At 39.6% G+C, this 15,531-nt stretch overlaps 2 protein-coding genes across 5 annotated transcripts in view; both read left to right on the top strand.

Moving 5' to 3' along the window:
• The first annotated feature begins 878 nt into the window (after positions 1 to 878).
• C4BPB (complement component 4 binding protein beta) lies at positions 879 to 10,956 on the top strand. Of its 2 annotated transcripts, none has more exons than XM_012760823.3 (6): positions 879 to 1,264; positions 1,795 to 1,965; positions 3,130 to 3,306; positions 8,515 to 8,608; positions 9,739 to 9,853; positions 10,770 to 10,956. In XM_012760823.3, exons 1-6 carry the CDS (start codon positions 1,207 to 1,209, stop codon positions 10,905 to 10,907), a joined length of 753 nt encoding a protein of 250 aa, XP_012616277.1. In that variant the 5' UTR covers positions 879 to 1,206; the 3' UTR covers positions 10,908 to 10,956. The 2 variants fall into 2 exon arrangements, with proteins under 2 accessions (XP_012616277.1, XP_012616270.1); XM_012760816.3 differs by having other exon boundaries at positions 881 to 1,264; positions 1,792 to 1,965.
• A 3,732-nt stretch (positions 10,957 to 14,688) lies between these two features.
• LOC105869167 (C4b-binding protein alpha chain) overlaps positions 14,689 to 15,531 on the top strand; it is a 29,214-nt gene continuing 28,371 nt past the window's right edge. The window contains exon 1 of one of the 3 annotated variants that reach the window (XM_075996895.1): positions 14,689 to 14,826. The gene's annotated coding sequence lies outside the window, so the exon portion shown is untranslated. The remainder of the gene's footprint in view (positions 14,827 to 15,531) is intronic. The other 2 variants (XM_075996894.1, XM_012760835.3) reach the window with 2 other exon arrangements.

Genomic DNA, 15,531 nt, shown 5'->3' with positions numbered 1-15,531 from the left:
ACCTTATTTCCTAGAAGCTCTTGCTTTTAGTCAGATAAGAGAAGCCGAAGAAAGCTTTTTTTCCCCTTGCATCACTGAATCTCAAGTGTTTCCAGTTTAAAATCATCTTTATGCCAAAGTGGAATATTTGGGGGTGGCATATCCTGATTCCCTTCAGGAGGAAGACAGAAAACAAATCATTGCAACACTATAACGATGGTTAGAAAAGAGAATAACATTTGAGACCTTACTGTGTCCTTAGATGCTTTATTATTTTAATAAAACCTCACATTTTGTAGGAATTGTAACCGAGTTTTATAATTAGAGCACAGAGAACCAGCTAAGTGCTGTAATAGTCATGAACAACATACTATGGGAGCTCCAAAGCAATTTGACATGTTTTCATTCCGGAGACCAAAGCATTCCCCTTACCTCTCTCTTCATGCATTTGGTTAACTCTGGACTCGGGCCAAATCCTGCCCTAGGAAGAGCCACCAAGTGGGAAGCCTGGGGTAGGCCTGGGCAAATATGGATAACGTGTCACTCACTGCAGGACTCTGAGGCTCTTAGGTTTGCAATCAGTTAGGACCCGCTCCTTGCTGGGAAGCCACAGATCTGGAGGGACAGAGGCAGGGACGATTGGTTTATTCCTTTGAGCTTTTCAGTCTCCAGTGCTGCTTCAATAGAGCCTTAGGAGATCTGGTATTTGGGAGAGGGGCATGAGGCAGCACCCGGAGGTGGAGCGTACGTAGGAAAGCACAAGGGGACGGTTCCCTGTTCTCTTCCCCCAGTGCTGGCCATAGTTGCAGAAGGTGGACCGTAAACACAGGCAAATATTGACAGAAGTCAAGGTCATGGCAAGACCATTTGGCCCATATCTGTTGGGGAAGGATCAACTTGCAGTTCCAAAAGAGTGGTCAACTGGATTTGCATTCCTGGAAACTGGGAAATTTCTGAAACTGAGTTTTAAACCTGGCAGCTCTTGTACCCTTCTTTTGTATCTCTGCAAATTCTCTCCCCATACAACTTCCTTCCTGTTGTAGGAATTTTTTTTTTTTTTTTTTTTTTTTTTTTTGCATTTTCTCCAGAAAAGGGAAATCAACATAACCTCTTCTGTAGGAGGAAGGTGGCTAGTCTGCCGTAAGCGGGGTTAGAAGATCTATTCCACTCTGAAACAGGTGTCTGGGCTGGATTAATTCCAGCCTGGGTCAAGTAATTGATCAGCAGATGTTTTTTCGGTTTGTGTGCTGTCTTGTGGTTGTGTGGCTGATTTCTGCTTCAGACGGTATGTATGCTTTCCTTAAACTCGGCTTACAAGGCATTTGATTCCAGTCTGTAGAATTCTGTCTGAAGTTTTAGTGAAATTTAAATTTTATGATATTTCTTTTATTGAAAAATCTCAAATGACCGATGCTCTGTGTTCAATAGTGTCTCAGTATATATTTGATGATGAACCTGCTCTGGGTGGTTATGGTTTACCTTCCCTTTCTGTTCTGGGAGCTAAAAAAAAAAAAAACAGCACCAATTTCAAACTCCTGAGAGGTTTTACCTGTAATAAACTCCACGACTACTATTTGGGAAGGGGATTGTTTGTTTAGGAGTGGACAACTTGTGGCTGAATTTGAGTGAAATCCTGTTATCCTTTTGGAAGTAAAACTTTGGAAATCCTTGGAAAGGGAGAGACATGGATGGAAGAAGACAGGAGTCAAGAGCAACCATGCAGCAAAAGGACACTGGAATGCAGGCATCTAAGAAGAGCTTTTCCTACAGTACATGCTAGGCCGAGTGAATCTGTTTTCTTTTTCCTTCCAGCAGAGAGCTGTTCGGAACCTCCCCCAGTGAACAATAGCATATTTGTTGCAAAGGAGGTAGAAGGACAGATTCTGGGGACTTACTTGTGTATTAAGGGCTACCACTTGGTGGGTGAGAAAACCCTTTCTTGCAATGCCTCTAAGGAATGGAGTGGCCCCACTGCTAAATGCCGCTGTAAGTTGGATCTTTCTGCTTCTTCGCCCTAATTGTCATCCCGTTATATTCTTTCACATACTACTTCCTGTAGGCCACGTTCAAACCTTATAAGAGAAAAACCTTTTTCAATTTCTCAGAGTCCACTTTTAAAGCACTCTAGTGGTGGAACTTCTCTTGGAAGGTATGTGATCAGCTCTTGGTCAGTATTAATTTGGTGGAATTAATAGAATCAATTATACTTACAAGAAGGAAATATTTTTTTCCATATATTAAAACTACCTTTCTTGCTATCATTTGTTGAATCTCATACTGATTTAAAAATTTTTTTATGGTATGGAAAATTTTAAATATATACAAAAGACAGAAGAGTCGAGTTTATGCATATATATACTCATCACATATCTTCATTAATTATCAACACATGACTAATCTTGTTTCATCTGTATCCTCACTTTATTATTTCGAAGTGAGTATATCATATGATTTTATTTCACTCATCATACAACATTTGAGCTAGGGAAAAATTATGTTCTCAATTTACAAATGTGATACAGAGATCCAACTGACATGCTCAAGGTTAGGAAACTCATTTGTGGTATTCTCTGTAGAGATGAGAATAAGGAGTCTATATTCTATTTATTATTGTAATTTTTTAAGAACAGCTACATTGAGTTCTCCCGTATACCTATAGTAAAGCACACCAATATCATTATCCTTCATTTATATGACCAAATTCACATTCCTCTGCATTCTCTCCTGTTTTTCCACATCATAGGAAAAAAAAAAATGAAAAATGGTAAATGTATATTTAGCTGGATGAAAGGGAAGGAAAGACTTGCCTCAAACATGGGCTCAAGAATTTGGAGCCATGCTTAACATAAACAGGACAATAAACATGCTATTGGTAATTTCTAGTTATATGCATAATTACCTTTAGTAAATTCAATTGCCAATTCGTATCATTCTTGTGCATGACTAAGATCTTTCCTGCCACACGTAGGTCAACCTCCTCTTTTCTCATCTTATATATTGATATAGTTTAGTACCATGTACCTGGCCCTATTAAAGATGTGCAGTTTTAGCTCTAATTTTCTATTTTCTCACTGAAGACAGGAAGTCTGGCTTTTGCTGTGAGAAGCTTCAGCCTTGCCCTTCCAGCTTACTGCTTGTTTTCGTCTTCAGTGGGCCACTGTCCTGACCCCGTGCTGGTAAATGGTGAATTCAATTCTTCGGGGCCTGTGAATGCAACTGACAAAATCACGTTTAAGTGCGATGACGACTACATCCTCAAGGGCAGCAGTTGGAGCCAGTGTCTGGAGGACCACACCTGGCAACCTCCCTTTCCCATCTGCAAAAGTAGTAAGTACAGGCGAAACCATCGCAAACCCCAGGGATACTGAGTAGTGATGTCGCCGTAGACATTTGCAACACCCCTGTGGTGTTTTCCTGTTTTTTTTTTTTTTTTAATTAAAATTGTTTATTAAGGCATATTATGGGGATACAGATTTTAAGGTTTCAATAAATGCCCATTCCTCCCCTCCCCCCACAAGTCTGAGTCTCCAGCATGACCATCCCCCAGATGGTGCACATCTCACTCGTTATATATGTATATACCCACCCCCCTCCCCCTTCCCACCTGCCCAACACCCTATTACTGTAGTACCTATGTGTCCAGTTAGGTGCTGCTCAGTTAATACCAGTTTGCTGGTGAGTATATGTGGTGCTTCTTTTTCCATTCTTGGGAAACTTCACTTAATAGTATGGGTTCAAGCTCTAACCAGGAAAATATAAGAGGTGCTATATAACCGTTGTTTCTTAGAGCTGAATAGTACTCCATGGTATACATATACCACATTTTATTAATCCATTCTTGGATTGATGGGCACTTGGGCTGTTTCCACAGCCTTGCAATTATGAATTGTGCTGCTATAAACATTCGAGTGCAGGTGTCTTTTTTTTTTTTTTTTTTTTTTTTTTTTGAGACAGAGTCTCACTTTGCTGCCCAGGCTAGAGTGAGTGCCATGGCGTCAGCCTAGCTCACAGCAACCTCAAACTCCTGGGCTCAAGCAATCCTCCTGCCTCAGCCTCCCAAGTAGCTGGGACTACAGGCATGTACCACCATGCCTGGCTAATTTTTTCTATATATATTAGTTGGCCAATTAATTTCTTTCTATTTATAGTAGAGACGGGGTCTTGCTCTTGCTCAGGCTGGTTTGGAACTCCTGATCTTAAGCAATCCTGCCGCCTCGGGCTCCCAGAGAGCTAGGATTACAGGCATGAGCCACACCAGGCCATTTTTTTGTTGTTGTTGTTCCTGGGAAGGGCTTAGGATCTAGCCAATAGCCAAGAAACAGGTAGAACTCACAGAACCAAACCTCAACTCAAGTGATACATTCCAGTGAAATGAATAGCAATGAAATGAACAACACTTTTTTCTTTTCTCAAGTAGAATTACTGTCCTACTAGGTCCAATGCAGGGTGGTTTAGGGCGTTGACTATTTTATTTTTTAATTTCAAGATAGTGATTTGAAGTTTTTATTTGAAAAATATACACCAAAAAAAAAAAAAAAAACAGGGGAGAGAAAAAAGACCATAGCTCATTCGCTGCAAAATTATCTACAACAAGAGGTGAAAGTCCCTCTTTCTAGCACTACAGTTTATCTTTCTCAGAGGTAACCAATTGGATGTGTTTATTTCATGACTTTTTCTTGTGTTTATGCAGACATTTAGAACAAACACACACAAATAATACGTTTAAATTAAATAAGCATTGTGTGCATATACATATGCCTATAAAAATGGGACCTTGACAACACTAAGAAAATGTCAAAAAAAAAGAAATAAAAAAGTGTAAATGTAATTAAAAAAAAAGAAAAAAAATGGGACCTTGCTGTACATATTTTTAAATTATTTTATTTATAACAATATATATGCACACTTTTCCAGACCCATACCTATAGCTCTATTGCTTGTTTTTAAATAATTGCATGGAGGTATGCCATAATTTATTATGCATCTCTCATATTGGTGGACATTTATTTTATGTCCATATTTTTGTTATTAAGAACAATGCTGAAATGAGTGTTTTATGCACACACACACACACACACACACACACACACATCCTTATGTCTGTTATTACTTCTAGAGTATAGATTCCTAGAATGATTGCTGGGTCACAAGATGCTATTATTTGAAGAATATATTTAAAATATTCAAGAACTCTACTAAAAATTTTAATACATACTTGGTTACAAAATAAATGGTGAAAAATCAATGGTGTTACTTTCTATTAATAATTATTAGTTGCATATTCAAATATAAAAGTAATTTCATTTGCAAGATATATATGAAAATTTACTGAAGGACATAAAACAAGACTTTACTTAAAAAAAGATATTCCATGACCTTGAATGGGCAGACTTAGTTTTACAGTGCAATCCCCACCATAATTTTATTTTATTTTATTATTATTATTTTTTGAGACAGAGTCTCACTTTGTTGCCCAGGCTTGAATGAGTGCCTAGCTCATAGCAACCTCAGACTCCTGGGCTCAAGCAATCCTGCTGCCTCAGCCTCCTGAGTAGCTGGGACTACAGGCATGCGCCACCATGCCCAGCTAATTTTTTCTATATATATTTGTTGGCCAATTAATTTCTTTCTATTTATAGTAGAGATGGGGTCTTGTTCTTGCTCAGGCTGGTTTCGAACTCCTGACCTGGAGCAATTCTCCCGCCTTGGCCTCCCAGAGTGCTAGGATTATAGGCGTGAGCCACCTCGCCTGGCCCCCACCATAATTTTAAATTTTAAAAATATGAATCAAAAGATTAACTTTAAAATCCATCTGGAAGAGTACATATCTAACAGCATGAATTTATTTTTTCAGAAAATGATGAGTAATGCATATATTTTGCTGAATTACAGGGTAGGAAACACATGATTAGATAGTAAAATATACCACAAATATAAGCAAAATAGCATTTTTTTCCTTTTTTTAAAATTGTTTTCCTTTTTTTAAATTTTTTAATTTTCTTCTAATTTTTTCATTTATAATTCTATATTTTCCAGAAGCAGAGAAAACAGCATTAAAATATCAAATTGTAGGTGCTATAATTAATATGCCATTAAAAGAGCAATGTATAGGTACAGATAAGTGGAAGAGTTTACTTTAAATCTGGAGAAAAAGTCTGTATTCAGTGGTAATGTGATATTATTTATTTGGAAGCAGACAAAATTAGGGCTCTAACTCACACCATATTAAAAATATATTCCAAATGGATTCATATATATAAACATAAAAAAGCAAAATTATTACATCATTAAAAGAAAATATGAGAGAATATATTTATTATCTTGGGATGGGAAAAGCCTTCCTAAGTAGTAACGTAAAACTCAGAAGTTATAAAGGAAGAAAATGGACAGCTTTAACTAAAATTTTTTAAATAAAAATTTCTACATATAAAAGATGTCAAAAAATTAAAAGATAACAGACTCTTGGAGAAAACACTTGATGGTTAAAGAATTCATATTTTTAATGTACAAAGAGCCCCTAGAAATCAGTGAGGAAAAGGCAATCCAAAAAAAAAAAAAATGGGAAAATTGTGTAAGGATAGACAATTCCAAAATTATGACCGCAAAGAAGTGTTTCTTTCCCAATTTTCTGAAAGGATATTGAACATTACTAATAATTACAGAACTAGAAATTAAAATTAGACGCAAATACTTTACTGATCATAGTAGCAAAAAATGAAAAGATCAATTTCATCTAATATCACTCAGGCTAAGAGGAAACAGCCATTTATGTCGGTGAGAGTATAAAGTAATATCACACGTTGGATGTATTTTGACAGTAGCTATTAAAATAATAAAGACAGGCATTTAAATTGCAAACTACATATGCTCTTAAGTGAGGGAATTTGGGGTTACTTAAAACACACATACATACTATATACTGTTAAATTATAAGCATATAATATTATTTTATATCATTAGCTTGATATTAGCTTAAAATATTTCCTTATTTCTTCCATACCTTTTCTGTTTTACTCTCTTTTAATTCAGTAGTTCCTATCTTAGCTCCCAAGAACGGGGATTTTTTTTGTGTCACTTCATCACCCAAATCCAAGTGGAGCTCCCTAGGTCCCTCAATAAGTCATATTTTCTATTTAGAACCAAGATGCACATTATCTCCTTCAGTTAAAAATTGTACACAGAAACCCTGTCTGCACTGGAATTCCCACTCATGGAAATTTCTTTTGCTTTCTTCTATTTAGCCTTTGAACTCAGTCTTTGAACTTTTAAAGATTATTTACAGTATATTACCTGCTCAAGTAATATGTCTTTGCCATAGAAAAATATACAAAGTAAAAGAAGAAAGCAGTTGCTTACAAGCCTAGCACACAAGGGTAAGGGTTATGAGTGCTTTGATATATACCTTTCCAGACTTTTTTCTGTGTATACGTTTGTGTGTGACTGTGTTTTTTAAAAAATATATATTATATTAACATGCTGTTTTACGATTTGCCATTCTTACTAGACCATTTGTTTTGAGCACCTTTATGTAAATATACATCTACATAATCTTTCTTCATGTAGCCTTTAATATTGACCAACATGTTTAACCTCGTACAATCCCAGAGTTGAAAGGGAGCTTAGAGATAGTATTATTTAACCTGCTTGTATTGTAGAAAGAAAGTCAAGAGGGGGCAGAATGGCTTTTTCAGCACCATGTAGTTAGCAAAAGAACCAAAATCAAAACTGACAACTCCCAGTTCCTTGTCCAGCTCTGTTCTCCCTTTTTTTTCTGAAGCTCTCATATGCCATAACTCTGTCCCATGGGAGATGTCAACCTCCCTGTGAGCTCACATCCTGTATCTCCTGACTCAGAGAGTGATGTCTTCTGCCTTCACCTGTGGTCTAGTATTTCTTTTCTTGTACATTAAAATGAGCATCTCTACAACCTAAACTTTGTTCCCTTGAGCTCCTCCTGCCAGTCAGAAAGGACTCCCAAATCCCTGATAACAGAGGGCATGAGCCAGGAGAAGGGTGTCTCCCAGGGACAAATGCGATTGTGATGAGACGGAAATGGAAGCAGAGCATGTCCCCACATCCCACGTGTGCAGCTGTGAAGATGTCGGTGCTGGTGACAGGGAACCCCGCCCCCCCACTGGGGCCCCATGGCTGAACTCACTGCTGATTGGATACTTTTTGAATCCCACTGCTGATTGGATATGTAAAGCTTGTTGCTGATTGGATATGTAAAGCTAGTTGCTGATTGGATGCTTTTTGAATCCCACCGCTGATTGGTTACTCATAGTTGATTGGTTGTGTGTAACCCCAAGAAGTGTATAAAATTGGAGGAGAACACCAGCCCGCTGGTGAAATAAAGGCTGATTCTCTGACCCTCTGTGTGCCACTCAGTTCTTTCCCTTGTCAGTCACTGTTAACACTTGCTGTACACTTGCTGTACACTTGCTGTACACTTGCTGGAACACTGGTTGCAGACAGTGGTTCTTAGGGGGTGCTATTCACATATCTGGCCCTCACAATTCTATTCCTTTCTCGCAGGAGACTGTGGCCCTCCGGGGAATCCACTTCATGGCTATTTTGAAGGCAATGATTTCACTAGAGGATCTACCATTACTTATTACTGTGAAGAGGGGTGAGTGCACACAGCCTTTCAAATGCAAGATCTCACCCCTTGGGAGTATCCTTTTTTGGGAACGACCCAGTCTATGCCCACTGGAGTCCCTATTTTTCCTACGGTTTCAGGATTCTGAGCTCATTCTGATTCTGAGGGCTGCTTTAGTCCGCTGCTAGCTCTCCCCAATCTCTGGAAGACAGGCTTATCCTGTTAAAGGATCCTATTTATCCTAACTAAAGTGTCACTTTCAGTTAAGACAAGGAGAAAGTATTGAAAATATATGTGTTTCTGAAGAAACAGAACAACAAGAAAAACAGCAACAAAACACCCTAAAACATTAAAAAAAATACTGAGGTGCAGAAATACAAAGACTTAGAGTATAAACCCTTAAAGCACCCTAATTAAAGTCGAACCTCAATTTAGACTGCCTGGCCACCCACCTGACAGAGCTTCTAGCCTTTTCTTTCCCTTGCCTCAATCGTACTAACTCAGAGTCACATGGCCTCCCTAGAGTTTCAGTCTCATTATAGAATTCCAACAGACTTTGCAGTCAACGCTCATGTTTTTCCGATGAAAAACTCCTGCTGCTTTTTAGCCCATTCACTAAGATTTATTTGAGGGGAATTTCTAACTTTCTACTCCTTTTTAGACTTTAGACAACAGATGCCTTCTTAGCCTGTCCAATGATAAAACGCTTCTTCCCTCACTCTCCCGACCAAGAAAACTGTGTGCATAAACACACTGAGTCAGAATTTCTCACTTCTCTTGTTTTATGGGTTGACCCATCACTTGGATTCTCCCTACCCTCCGAAGAAAGAGAGTGTTTTCACTTTATATTTTTCACACTTCCTTGCCAGATGTGTTGGTTTACAGGGAATGCTTTTGATACCTTCAATGAATTAATGCAGAAGTTTTATGCAAGGAAGGACTTAACCCAGTGTCATTGCCGCTTTGCTTTCCATCTCTGCTCACCGTTCTACATGTGTGATAGCTGGTGACCCCATCATCGTGGCAGGACCAAGGGGGCAGGGGGCCACTGGCTCATGAGCCGCTCTGTGTCCTCTCTCCCTCCCTTCCTTGGGGAGATGAATTGGATGAGTATTCTGTGGTCTTTTTTTTTTTTCTTTCTATTAATAATCTCTGTTCAGGTACCGCTTGGTGGGCACGCAGGACCAGCGTTGCGTGGACGGGGAGTGGAGCAGTGCCCTCCCGTCCTGCGAAGCCCCCAAACCCGCTCCACGGACCGCGTTGGAGAAGGCGCTTGTGAGTAGGCGGCTCATGTCTGTCCTGTCAACAGCTGTGTCTCCTGGCCTGGCATCGCTGCTGGCACCTGCTCCAGGAACACCTGTTCCACGGGGGATGTTTTTGAATGAGTTGGCCTTGGCCTGATTATAGAAGGGAAAGGGGTTCATAAACTCTGAACTGACGCTTTTGTACATGGAAGTTCCTGTCCGCCACCATCATCGCAAATGCCTCGTAAGACCCCGCTGGCGGGAGTTGTCATCTCGTGTGCCCCACAGAGCGAAGTACACAAACTCGATGCCTGAGATTTGGATGCCCTGCCGTGAAAAAGTCTCTGAAACTCTTTTTTTTTTTTTTTTTTTTTGAGGCAGAGTCTCACTCTGTTGCCCGGGCTAGAGTGCCGTGGCATCAGCCTAGTTCAGAGCAACCTCCAATTCCCGGGCTCAAGCGATCTTCCTGCCTCAGCCTCCAGAGTAGCTGGGACTACAGGCACGCACCACCATGCCTGGCTAATTTTTTTCTAGATTTTTTTTTAGTTGGCCAATTAATTTATTTCCATTTTTAGTAGAGACGGGTTCTCGCTCTTGCTCAGGCCGGTTTTGAACTCCTGACCTTGAGCAATCCTCCCGCCTCGGCCTCCCAGAGTGCTAGGATTACAGGCGTGAGCCACCGCGCCTGGCCCTGAAACTCTTATAGGCTCCAAAAAACACTGAACAGATCTGTTTTTGTTGAGACTCTTCTTTTAGTTCATATTACTGGGGTAATATTAATAAGTATGCTTAAGCCAGAAAATGTAGATGATTCATCATGGTAAAGATCCAGATCTTTCCTTAAGCTGGCCCGGGTCTGAGCCCCCCATTCAGGGACCTCGCTGGCTTCAGAGTATATAGCTGGGTCTCAGCCCATAGGTTGTAACTTAAAATTTGTTTTTCTTCAGCTTGCCTTTCAGGAGAATAAGGACCTTTGCAAAGCTACAGAAGACTTCATGCAACGATTAAAGGAATGTAACTTGACGATGGAAGAACTAAAATATTCTCTGGAATGGAAGAAAGCTGAGTTGAAGGGGAAAATGTAGCTGGTAATAGTGATACATCGATGAATAAATTTTCCTCTTGGCTCTGAAATTGGTTTCAGATTTCTCTCTCACTGGGCTGAAATCCAAGTGCATAGTAACCAGCTGCAGTTGTATAATGCACTGTGCGTGTGTGTGTGTGTGTTGTTGTTCTTGGAATGTGAAAAAACCAAGAGTGGTGGCTGTCTGTTTAAGATAAGAATTAGTAACATACTAGTGAGGAGTGGAGGGTTTAATTTCCTGTCTGTAAGGAGAGTGGGAAAGCTTGGGTCTCAGCTAAAAGTGTGCGTCATATTTTAATATGAAATACGAATTATGAGGCAAAAATTAACTAAAATTTATGAGGCAAAAATTAGCCTCCCATTTTGGGAAAATAGGCTCAAAACAGCTAAATGACCCACCGAGACAGAAGTTGAGTTGTTCACTCAAAACTATATATATGTGTGTGTGTGTATATATATATATATATATATATATATATATATATAATAGAAAAATAAAGAAAGAAAGAAAAAAAAAGAAGTTGAGTTGTTTCATTGAGTTTTACTTCATGTGTGCCCATGAGTGTTGAACAATTAGTTTCAATTTAATAGTGGCTACATGCGGTGTTTGTTTTTCCATTCTGGTAATACTTCACTCAGAAGAATGGTCTCCAGTTCCATCCAAGTTGTTACAAAAGGTATTAGTTCACCTTTTTATGGCTGAGTAGTACTCCCTGGTGTATATATACCACATTTTATTAATCCACTCATGTACTGATGGGCACTTGGGTTGTTTCCACATCTTTGGGATTGTGAATTGTGCTGCTATAAACATTCAAATAAACGTGTGTTTTTGACAAAATGACTTTTTTTCCTTTGAGTAAATCCCAAGTAGTGGGAGTGCTGGATCAAATGGTAAGTCCAACTTTAGTTCTCTGAGGTATTTCCATACTATTTTCTGTTAGGTTGGTTCCAGGTGGGAACTGAAAAAGGATGTATAGGACAGAATGTGGTTAATGCAAAAACTTAGGCTTGTGAAACAATAGATGCAGGAGTCTGGAGAGTTCTGACATTGTCAATCCAGCAGACAGCTACAGCAAGCATTCCTTCCCTGCCACCCCATAGAGATGAAGTTTATCCCTCCCTCCTTCTCCTGATAAGAATGACTCCGGAGCTGATGGAAGGGTATGACTGGGGCAGGAGTCATAGGAGCTGGTTGTTTGAAAAAGAATTAATTACAAGAAGCTGTTCTGGCCCACTTACTCCCCCCAGGAGAAACCCTCCATAAAACCCAAGGCTCTCCCCTTTTCGTAGACATTTTTTCCCCTCCACCCATCTTCACCCAGATGCTCAAAATAAACAGCATTTTGCTATACGTGAGGCTTCATGTGTCTCCTCAGCTCTGGACCTAAAACTTTCCATAGAAGTTGTACTAGTTTGCAGTCCCACCAGCAGTGTGTAAGTGTTTCTTAATTTCCACATCCATGCCAAGATCTGTTGTTTTGGGACTGTTTGATAAAAGCCATTTTCACTGGAGTTAAGTGATATATAACAGTGGTTTTTTTTTGTTTTTGTTTTTGTTTTTTTTTTGAGACAGAGTCTCGCTTTGTTGCCCAGGCTACAGTGAGTGCCGTGGTGTCAGCCTAGCTCACAGCAACCTCAAACTCCTGGGCTCAAGCGATCCTGCTGCCTCAGCCTCCCGAGTAGCTGGGACTACAGGCATGCACCACCATGCCTGGCTAATTTTTTGTACATATATTTTTAGTTGGTCAATTAATTTCTTTCTATTTTTAGTAGAGACGGGGTCACGCTCAGGCTGGTTTTGAACTCCTGACCTCAAGCAATCCGCCCGCCTCGGCCTCCCAGAGTGCTAGGATTACAGGCATGAGCCACCATGCCTGGCCCGTCATGGTGGCTCTGATTTTCATTTCACTGATAATTAGTGATGTTGAGCACTTTTTCATATGAGTGTTGGCCATTTGTCTATCTTCTTTTGAAAAGCTTCTGTTCATATCTGTTGCCCACTTTTTAATGTTTGTTTGATGTTTTTCTTGCTGATTTGTTTGAATTCTTTATAAATTCTGGTCATCAGCCCTTTATCAGATGTATAGCATGCAAATATTTTCTCCCATTCTGTAGGTTGTCTATTCACTCTTTTGATTGTTTCCTTGGCTGTATAGCAGCTTTTTAACCCAAAGATTCTGCCAAGAGACTCCTGGAATTGATAATAAATTCAACAAAGTTGAAGTTCCAGATCAATGTACACAAATCAGTAGCATTCCTATATACAATAACAGTGAAGCTGCGAATCAAATCAAAGATTTAATACCTTCACAATAGCAACAAGGAAAATAAAATACCTAGGAATATATTTAACCAAGGGGGTGAAAGACCTTTATCGTGAGAACTATGAAACACTGAGGAAGGAAATAGCAGAGGTTGTAAACAGCTGGAAAAACATACCATGCTCATGGATAGGCAGAATCAACATTGTTAAAATGTCTATGGCACCCAAAGTGATTTAAAGATTCAATGCAATCCCCATTAAAACACCAACATTATTTTTTGCATATGTATAAAAAATAGTTCGTATGCTTCATATGGAACCAGAAAAGACCCCAAATAGCCAAAGCAACCTTAAGCAAAGAGAACAATTCAGGAGGCATCACCTTACCAGGGTTCAATCTATACTACAGGGCTATAGTAACCCAAACAGCATAGTACTGGCACAAAAAACAAAGACATAGACTTATGGATCAGAACAAGGAACCCAGATACAAAACTATTCTCATATTGCCATCTGATTTTTGACAAAGCTGATAAAAAGAAAACACTGGGGAGAAGAAACTCCTTTCAATCAATGGTGCTGGGAAAATTGGATAGCCACATGTAGAAGATTGAAACTGGATTCACACCTCTCACCTCTCACAAAAATTAATTCAGGATGGATAACAGACTTAAACCTAAGACATGAAACTATAAGAATTCTAGAAGAAAATGTTGGAAAAACTTTTAGATATTGGCCTAGGCAAAGAATTTATGAAGAAGATCCCCAAAGCAATCACAACAATGACAATCTCTTGAGCACACAAATCTTAAGCTTTAGGATTAAGCAGCTCAATTGGACAATGTCAGGGATTGGGATCCTCCTAGATCTATGTGGAAACAAACAGGACTGGCTCTTCATTGCATTTTTCTGAGCAGCACTCAAGTATAGACCAACTTCTGGAGGTGCCTGGTACATAGTAGCGGTGATGGTGGTAGTAGTTAGCATTTGTTGAGCTTTGAGTGTGTTCCAGGCAACTCAGCACATAATAGGAACTCAATAAATGTTTGGTAAATTCCCTACTTTTTGCAATTCTTTGGGGTGAGATGGAGACCAGCACAGGGCAAGACCCCTCAGTCTCTGAACCCCAGGAAAGCCTACTGGACCTAGTGTTATAGAAAGGGGATCATTTTTGTGGAGTTTGTAGGAACTCTACAGTATCTAGGGTTTCTAGGCTAGCTGGATTGTGTCTTACCTAACTCTCTTGTGTTTACAGAAAGAAAAAAAAAAAGAATTCTGGCATTGAATCCAAATTACCTCTTCACTTAGGGGAAATGGTTGGCAGAAGAGGGAAAAAAAATGATTGCAACACGTTATTGAAGAGAAAGAAGTTTAGGTAAATACTGCTTGATGTATTATTTGTGCTGTTAATCATTCACTGGATCAGTTAAGAGTTTCTGACCATCCATTTCCGCTCAGCTGTCCCTGACCAGCCAACCGCATGGCTGGGATTTAGGGACTTTTTGGTGGAGCAATTACTAGCCAATTTCAGGGCAGTATGATAAATTCTGATTTGGGGAAGAGCTAAGACTGTAGAGAGCCAGGCAGCTTCATTCCTTGAGAACTACCCAAGGCATCACCATAGAATCTTCTCCTTCTTCCTCAGCTACTGCAGGTCAGTTGGGGTAGCTTGGGGAAAAGGCTGGTGGCTCCACCCTTTATGGAGGGCTTGATTAGAAGGATAAGACAGAGACAAAAACTTGGGGGTGTTTTCAGCAGAAGTGTTTTCAAGAGTACTGCCTTAGGGCATTGTGTGACTTGAAAAGTACTTTTAACCCCTTCAGAGCCTCAAGTTTTTAATGTAAATAGAAGAACAATAATCTATTCATAAAAACTAAAGCAGAAAATGTGTAATATGTCGCTCTTGTTATTGTATGTAAAAGGTGTGCTGGTTTGTCTGTCACCATGTCTTCACATAGGGGAGTTGAGGCAGGAGGGGAGCCAGACTCCCCGAAAGGGTTCACAGGAAACCTGGTTTTCATGTACCCACATTCTGAAACTTGGTACAATATTTTTGGAGATTTGATTAACTCCTCTGAATCATCTCCACTATTGTCAGTAAAGACCTTTAGATTTGGTAGCAAGGAGGAAATTGGCCAGCTTCCAGTCAGTTTTTGAAGATAGAAGGCATCACCATCCTCATCCCCTTCCTCTCTCTCACTTTCTTAATTTAATGATGCTGATTACCCTTCCTTTTTGAAATTCTCTTCTCCCTTGGTTGGTCAGATTCCAGTGCTCTTTCGGTCCTCATTTTAATTCTTCAACTGCTTGTCTCTTTGCCGATTCCTATTTTGTCCCTAAATATGGTGGTATCAAGAGA

The sequence above is a fragment of the Microcebus murinus genome, chromosome 23, assembly GCF_040939455.1.
Source record: "Microcebus murinus isolate Inina chromosome 23, M.murinus_Inina_mat1.0, whole genome shotgun sequence".
In the NCBI taxonomy this organism is placed as follows: Eukaryota; Metazoa; Chordata; class Mammalia; order Primates; family Cheirogaleidae; genus Microcebus; species Microcebus murinus.
The sequence above is the reverse complement of the archived record's forward strand: the minus strand, read 5'-3'. Positions and strand labels throughout refer to the sequence as shown.

Excerpts from the sequence above, each read along its gene's own strand:
- C4BPB (XM_012760816.3), top strand. The coding sequence starts at position 1,207 with ATGTTTTTTCGGTTTGTGTGCTGTCTTGTGGTTGTGTGGCTGATTTCT. Across the intron at positions 1,966-3,129 it reads CCCCACTGCTAAATGCCGCT|TGGGCCACTGTCCTGACCCC; the intron begins GTAAGTTGGATC and ends TTTCGTCTTCAG. Across the intron at positions 8,609-9,738 it reads ACTTATTACTGTGAAGAGGG|GTACCGCTTGGTGGGCACGC; the intron begins GTGAGTGCACAC and ends ATCTCTGTTCAG.